Below are 8,346 nucleotides of genomic sequence, written 5' to 3' on the forward strand. Positions count from 1 at the left end.
TCTCTCTCTCTCTCTCTCTCTTTCTCTCTCTCTCTCTCTCTCTCTCCATCCCTCCAGAGACTTCCTGTCCTGGGACCAGGAGCCTCCAGCATCCAGCTGTAAAGGAGCTCCTCCCTCCTCCTCCCTCCTCCTCCCCCCTCCCTCCCCCGCTGAGCTGCCCTCCCTGCTGGACCGGAGCGGATCGATGAGAAGTTTCAGGGTTTTTTACGACTGATTTGAAACGTTTTCACAGTCGTGTCGGGTCTGATTTCAGAGGTCGAACTTTGAATCTTCTGACCGATCGTGAAAAACTAAACGACGTAGAAACGACATCAAAACTCAGTTTCACCGTAACAGAGAAAGAAGATTGAAGAGCAAAGAAGGAAACAACGGAGAAGCAGAACATCCAAGAAATAATTAATAAACGTCATCGACCATTTTTATGTGTTGCCGTCACGAAGGAGAATCTGTCCTATAGTTCACCAATAACTCAGAAAAATGACTTTTTACGTTAAGAATCAGCTAAAATGTGTTTTATTTTATTTTATGTGCCAATGAAAAGACACTAACATCATCTCAAACACTGAAGACGTCATCTTCCTGCTTCGCTAGCTAGCTACCGAGCTAACTAGCTAGCTAGTTAGCTACGTTCCCGAGGTCGACTCAGCCGTCAAAGTTGCCGTTAGTCGTCAACTCAAAATGATCATATTGACGTATTTCCGGCTCTTTGCGACCCTCTGATGATCGTCTGAGACGAAACAAGATCAAATAAAAAAACTGCATCTTTTTATCGTCTTCATGAGATCGCAGTTTTTCTATATTCGTCCATCAAAGCAGCGACTGTCGACCACTAGGGGGCAGAAAGCCTCGTTCATCTGGTCATCGATCAAGTCAAGCTGCGTCTCAAGCCGGATACTTCTACTAGTACACGTCAATGTAGTACCCTGTCTACGCTATGTACTTATACTACACGTATACTTATACTACACGTATACTCATACAACGGTTTTCAACTTTTCAAAATAAACTTCAGTCTCTTCACAAGAAAAAGCTCTTTGCTTCAGGAGAAGATGGTTTGAGGTTTTCGTCTTTCTTTACACTTCCTGGTTCGTGTTTACCTGGATTTCATACGAATTTATTTTTGTCGGATATCTACGACTTTACAGCTCGGCTAATTTTCCGTTAGCAAAAGCTACGAACGCTGTCTGAAAAGAACCTTGACGTCGTTCTCGAACCGGAAAATTGAGAATCGCGACATTTCGCCACTAAACTATGACACAGATGTCACTTTTATATTTGCTGCTTTAAGACGTTTCGCTAACAAAGACCACGGCAACAGCAAAGTGAGTCCACGGATGGTTTTATTGTGAGATGGAAAGGAGACGGTTGGATTAAGGAAGCGGAAAGAGGATGTAGGGGATAAGGGGACGAGGGAGGAAGGATGAGAGGATGTAGGGAAGCAGGAACAAAAAGGTAGGAGGGGTAGGATGAGAGAACGCTGGCGTCCGGTGGCTGGAGGCAACAATGGGGGAGGAGCTGAGTGAAAGGGGGCGGAGCAAAAACACCTAGGGGAGGTCGAAGAGGAAGTGGACGGGTTGGTTGTGCTTAAAGTACTTACAGAGCTCGAGTAAAGTTCAGGGGTGTGGCCTTTGAGTTTAGAGGCGTGGTCTTTGAGTTCAGGGGCGTGGTCTTCAAGTTTAGAGGTGTGGTCTTCAAGTTAAGGGGCGTGGTAATAGAGTTTAGAGGCGTGGTTTTCGAGTAAAGGGGCGTGGTATTATAGTTTAGAAGCGTGGTCTTGAGTTCAGGGGCGTGGTCTTCAAGTAAAGGGGTGTGGTCTTCGAGTTTAGAGGCGTGGTCTTTGAGTTAAGGGGCGTGGTCTTCGTGATAAAAGTTCACAGAGCGGCGCAAGTGTACGAACACTTTAGGAGATCGCAAGTGTACGAACAGAAGAGTCTGACGTTCACGTCTTCCTGGAGACTCAAACACAACTTCTACCACTTCCTGCGTTGTTTGCACCCCGGCGTCTCGTATAAATCCCCCGTTAGAACCGAATGCTGCACAAGTAGCACGCTACTTCCTCACAGATGTCTGCTGACTCATCACACGACTGCAGAGTGACGCTATCGAGGTGAAAGATTCAAAAGGTCGAACAAACTCGCTGTCGATTTACAGACTTTCATTGATTTTGTTTGATTGTTTCACAGTATATAAAGTGTATTGAAGTGTATGAATATGACCGCGCAGTAGAGAAGAGTCTGCTGACCAGACGCACAGATGCATTGTGGGAAATAAAAAGACATAGGAAGAGGGTTGTGTGGTGCGAAGCCAAAGATCCGCCCCTTTCCAAAATGCTCCAGTAACTAAAAAAACATTGTCTCCTCTAAAGATTTTTAAAAAAAGTTCACGGGTTGAACAATTATTTACCCAAAAAGTAGTTTTTATGTCAAGAGGGAGAGAAAGAAGCGATGATGCCGAGTCGATTCGTCTTTTAGAGACTTCTTCTGGGAAGGTCACGACCAAGGTCAAACTACAAACTACAAAAAAATGTTACCCGCTTCAATGTTGAGGAAAACACACCTGAGCTGAAGCTTCCTGTCGAGGGAGGAAGAGCTCACCTCGTCCAGAAGGTCGACCGCCAGTCGGAGGCAACAATGTATCAAAAACGAGACGATTTAATCTATGCAACACGACCAAAGCGGTGTTGTTGTGTAGGCGTTTGGGGACGTGTGTTGTTGTTCCTGCTGTGTGTGTGTGTGTGTGTGTGTGTGTGCACCACTACATGTGTTCTTTTTTTAAATTTATTTTCTAGACGACTCCTGAAGCGGCGACGAGCAGCGGGTTGAGAGGCGTGTGCGCATCGGACTAAACTAAACCAGTTTAACTCTTTCAAATATAATTGTGTGCCTTTGCTCTGCTGTTACGAATCATACCTGCTTTTTTTTAAATTGATTTCATTAATAATTAAAAGCACCGCTTTTCCCAGCGAGGTGATTAACGAGAAAACAAAACATGCAACACGAGATCAAAGTGAGGAACTCAAAGCGAGTGTGTGTGTGTGAGTGTGTGTGTGTGTGTGTAAACGTGTGAGAAGAGGGAGGAATGCTCTGTTTGTTTTTATTTATAACTCCTGTATGTGAACTGTGACGTGGAATATGTTCATTATTCATTCTTAGTGTCGGCCGTAAAGAGCTCGACTGCATGGTTCCTGCTAAACTACGATGTAAAGCCAACTGCTGACGAATAAACTTAATTTATTGGGAAACAAACAAACACTTTTCAGCTTGTTTTTGTGTGTGTTTACTGTGTTGTTGTTGTGTTTTTGAGGAAGAAATCTAATTACATCATAAGTCATGTTTTTTAAGCACATTTTGAAGCAAAATTTGCCGCAATGAAAACACAAATCTATGGAAGCCCATTTCCGCAACACAAAAAAATAATAATTTACGACCAAAAAAAAAAGAAAAAAGAATTGAGATCAAAATAAAGAATAATAATAATTAGGACAAAAAAAATAAAAAAAATTGGACCAAAAAAATAAATTAAAAAATCAACTTTTTTTTTTTTCGTTGTCTTTTTTTTTGTTGACTTGGAAAAAAAGACAATTTTTCTTTTTTTTTTTCTTTGGTCCTAATTTTTTTTTCGTGTGTCGAAAATGCAGCCGAGATAAACATATTTTACCTAAAAAAAAAAAAAACCTTCATGATTGAACGTTATATTTAGTAAAGTTATGTTTTCACAAGAGAGATGAAGAATTTCAAAAATCAAGATTACATTTTTTTTTTTAGCTTTAGGGCCATTTTATCACTTTACTATCACCATATTATCACTTTACACTCGTGCCTCAGGACAATGGAGCTTCGTTATATAGAGAGCACATGTCTTTACATCTCATATGCAAAATGACTTTAAAAGGTGAATTTAAGAAATTATGTAAAATCGAGAAAATGACCTGAGAGCCCAGAAGGTTAATACGTAGATATATATATATATATATATATATATATATATATATATATATATATATATATGTATATGTGTGTGTATATATATATATGTGTATATATATATATATATATATATATATATATATATATATATGTAACATCATTTAGAAAAACAGGTTTGTAGAAGAGCTTTCATCCTTCTATTCAAGGTGCTTCACGATAAAGTCGTAGTAATTTAGCCGTAAACCTCGATCACTAAACTAACCAAAGTCAAAACACGATTAATTGTTGGATGTCGTGCCGACTGGGTTTGTAATCTTCAGGTTCATCCGGATGTTTTACAGGTAAGAAGAGACGCACCGTGAAGCTCCTTCTGCACCAGATTGATCGACTATTCTTTGCGGCGTAATGAGATGCTGACACGATAGCATAATGATACGGAGGAGATGTATCTGCCCGGCTGTGATTGGTCGTTCTTCATCACGTGACCGGCGTGCAAACTTCCAACGAGTTGAACCGCCGTCGACTCGGAGCGAGAAGCGCTTCAAGGCTTTCAGGTTTCGCTCAAACGACGACGATCCAATCATCAGAAATGCATCATTAACATGTTTCTGATCTCCACAAGATTCATTTTTTGCCCTTAATCAGACCTTTGTTTTCCTCCGACACACACAGACACACACACAGACACACAAAGTTGTAACGGAGGCGATGAAGTACAATTGAAAGCTTGGAGGAAGTGATTGGATGCGACGACAGACACACTTGTGTTACGCGGACGCATTACAGAGCGTTAGCTAATGTTTACTTCATCAGCAGGAGGTCAGGTAGTGAAACGCTGCCGGTGACACGGAGGAGATGGATGATGATGATGAAGAGGAGGAGGAGGAAGAGCCCCGATGTGGTGCTCACCTCTGAATGCTGAGGCCGCCGTGCGTCTCTCTCGCGCTGCAAATCAATGCGTCGCTGATTGCTGCAGACGGTGCTCGGTGACGTCCTGTACAGCTCAACCTGCTGGTTTGAGGGATGAAAAAGTCTGTTTTCACTTCAGAGTGTGTGTTTGTGTGTGTTTGTGAGAAAACGTTCTGCCTCCGTCGCCCAGGAAATGACCGTTTGTTGGTGAGTTTCCCGCCACGAGCTTGTTTCTCTCCGCGGCTAACAGAGAATAAAGGAAAAGAGGATTCCCCAAACATGCGTCTTTTTGTTTTTTTGTTTTACCGTGAAAACAAAAAAACAAATATATAAAAACAGGAGGAGGCAGAACTTGCATCAGGATAAAAATGAAAACAACAACAAAACAATGTTCAGGGCAAGAGGGCCGACATCTTCACTAGACGTTCTCTCGTCTTCAGATCGCGTCCATCGTGATGGTCCCTCGCGTTCGTCCCTCGTGTCGCATCCCTCGACCCTTTCGGCCGCCCCTCTTGGTCTCGTCCCTTTCGGGCGTCCCTCTCGGCCGTCCTTCTCGGCCGTCCTTCTCGGCCGTCCTTCTCGGTCTCGTCTCTCTTGGCCGTCCCTCTCGGTCTTGTCCCTCTCTGCCGTCCTTCTCGGCCGTCCTTCTCGGCCCTCCCTCTCTTCGTCCCTCTCTTCATCCCTCTCGGTCTTGTCCCTCTCGGCCATCCCTCTCTTCGTCCCTCTCTCCGTCCCTCTCTTCGTCCCTCTCTCCGTCCCTCTCTGCCGTCCTTCTCGGTCTTGTCCCTCTCGGCCGTCCCTCTCTGCCGTCCTTCTTGACCGTCCTTCTCGGCTGTCCTTCTCGGCCCTCCCTCTCTTCGATCCTCTCGGTCTCGTCCTTCTCGGCCCTCCCTCTCTTCGTCCCTCTCTTCGTCCCTCTCCGTCCCTCTCTTCGTCCCTCTCCGTCCCTCTCTCCGTCCCTCTGTCCGTCCCTCTCTTCGTCCCTCTCTTCGTCCCTCTCTCCGTCCCTCTCTTCGTCCCTCTCTCCGTCCCTCTCTTCGTCCCTCTCTTCGTCCCTCTCGCTGCAGCCGTGATGTTGATCGTGGCTGAAGGCGCCTTCAGATGACTGATAAGCGTTGATGAATGAAAATGAAAATGCTTTTCAGCGTCGTTTTTTTTTTGCCTTCAGAGGGAAGTCAGACGGGAGGAAGGAGAGGCAGCAAGCGGAGGAGGAGGAGGTAGAATATTTGCAATTAACAAGATATGTTCATTTTTTTTGTGGTCAGAAAAATGGAAATAGCTTTTAAGGTCGTAAAGGTCGAGCGCATCGAAGCATGGTGGCTCCGCAATTACTCTTCAGGCAGCGGCCTGATTGGGGGGAGGGGCGGCGGCGGCGGGAGAGGGGGGGAGGAGGGGGGGAGGAGGGGGGTCAAATTAACGAGACGGCCGGCTCCCTGTTGAAAAGATCACATGTGATTACCGCACATCAAACAGACAGAGCGCTCAAATTATCTCCTCTCTCGCTGCGAAGTCAGGAGGAAAAAAAAAAAAGAAAGAAAAGAATAAAACGCAGACGGAATGATTAGTTAAAGGCTTTAAATGTCAAAACTTTCTCTGTCCGCAGCTTGAATGGGTCTGCTCAGCGGGGGGGGGGGGTTACACCAAATTAAACTAGCGTAATGGCCGCCCTCGTGACATCACCGAGGACAAACTGGATATCATGGGACGGCGACCTGTTGGCCGTTTGATTCCTTTGTGATTGAAAGAATCCGATTTCTGAACGTAATTTATTTTATTTTCCTGCTTTCATGATTATTATTAGTACCTGTAAAGTCACAAAACAGAGGTTTTTTTGTTTGTTTTTTAATTTCAGGCCTCCCCTGGTCCTCCCACATTTCTAAAACTGCCTCATACATCACATGCAGAACCTAATGAACATTTCAATACCCAGCATGCCTGAATCAGACAATGTGTTGGCGTAAAAAACAAGTTGTTTTTCCATTTTTTAATGGATTGACATGGTTGTTTCTCGACTGAAACTCCTTCCTAACAGGCCAAAGCTTTGTTTTATTGTGATTTGTGTTGCGGATTCTGATTCTTTAGGTTATAATCTTTCCAAAAATGTGTGTTATTAGTATGTAGGCTGTTGTTAAGGACCTGAACCAGACAGTTTAAACAACTCGGGTCCGCTCAAGGAGCCATTTTTGGGGAATCATTTCATGCTGCATGTTTATAATCACAATATGGCAAAAAAAATAAATTTAAAAAAAAATTCTAAAAGTTTTTTTTTATATAAGAATTCTGAAAAAAACCAACATAAAATAACACAAGTATTGGAACTCATTAGGTCTTTCCAAAATAAACTTCAGTCTTCACAGGAAACTGCAGGAAAAGATGGTTTTGGTTATTAAAACAATATTAAAGTTAAGACAGAAATATCTTCATCCGGCTTTTATTCTTCACACTTCTACTCACACAGAATATATTCATGATTTCTGTTGTGTGAAGTCAATTTTAAAGACACTAAACTGAGGATTAAGTTGGCGTGTTGAGGTAAAACATCTTCTCTATAATAAGATTAACAATAATCCTTATTCATGTTTTTAGGTTGATGCACGAAAACATTAAAACACACTCAAGCTCCGCCTTTTATTGAGAGGTAAAGACTCTGAACACACCTGGAGAGTCGGTGCATAAAGGTGCACGTCACTGTTTAATGGCGCCGACAGCGTCTCATCGTCATTATATATTTATGTTTTTCACCTCGCAGGTTTTATCGCTTACTTTACGATTCCTCTTGTTTAACGTCGTCGGCCATGTTTGTTTCTATCAGCACGACAGCAAAGCATTTAAAACATTGTCACGCTCTGATTTCGGTCTATTGATCTCATCTTTATGGTCTTCTTTCATCCTAGTGGAAAGAAAACGTTTATTTTATCACTTTTATCTGTGTAGATTTCTCTGAAATTCACCATCATAATGCCTCATTTGCATATTAAAACGTAACATTTTGGAAAACATGTAATACAAATAATGTTTGTGCTGATGTCAGTCATCAGGTGGAGAAGTTTTATGTTTATATCTATGAGTGTTTTTTTTTTTACCCTATTCACCAAAATGTGTGTGATTTTACATTGAAAGGCCGTTTTCTCTCCTTGAGTTTGTCCTCTGAAGCATAAATCTCCACTTCAGCAGCGCTCACATGCACCAAAATTCACCCTCTCACTCCTACATGTATCATGAAGGTTTCTGCAGAGCGGTTCGTTCACATGTCTCTCATACTCTGATTTACAGAACATTTTCTGACTAAAAACATGCAACAAAATGCATATTTTTGAAGTCTGTTGACACAAAGAGTCCTGATCAGGTATAAATCCTCTCAGCGTTCTGCGTCGTCCCTCTCAGGGCGGATCTCTCCCCCGAGGTTTCTCATTCTCTTTGTGCGGTGAGGAAACACTCAGCGATGTGACGCCGCGGGATGCAATCACCGCTCGCCCAAAACACTCCGAAAAAAAAAGTTGGACTGCGAAGG

The 8,346-nt window shown here is 43.1% G+C and overlaps 1 protein-coding gene across 5 annotated transcripts in view; it reads left to right on the plus strand.

The window, feature by feature from the left end:
- The window catches only part of akap6 (A kinase (PRKA) anchor protein 6), a 137,817-nt gene extending 137,669 nt beyond the window's left edge, over nt 1-148 (plus strand). For all 5 annotated transcript variants that reach the window (XM_068599848.1, XM_068599853.1, XM_068599852.1 and 2 more), the window contains one exon: nt 58-148. In XM_068599848.1, coding sequence (XP_068455949.1) covers nt 58-102 — 45 coding nt within the window. In that variant the 3' untranslated portion in view covers nt 103-148. The remainder of the gene's footprint in view (nt 1-57) is intronic.
- The last annotated feature ends 8,198 nt before the right edge of the window (nt 149-8,346 follow it).

Source organism: Clinocottus analis, unplaced genomic scaffold (assembly GCF_023055335.1).
Source record: "Clinocottus analis isolate CAN_PGR_092001 unplaced genomic scaffold, fCliAna1.0.p SCAF_5, whole genome shotgun sequence".
Lineage (NCBI taxonomy): Eukaryota > Metazoa > Chordata > Actinopteri > Perciformes > Cottidae > Clinocottus > Clinocottus analis.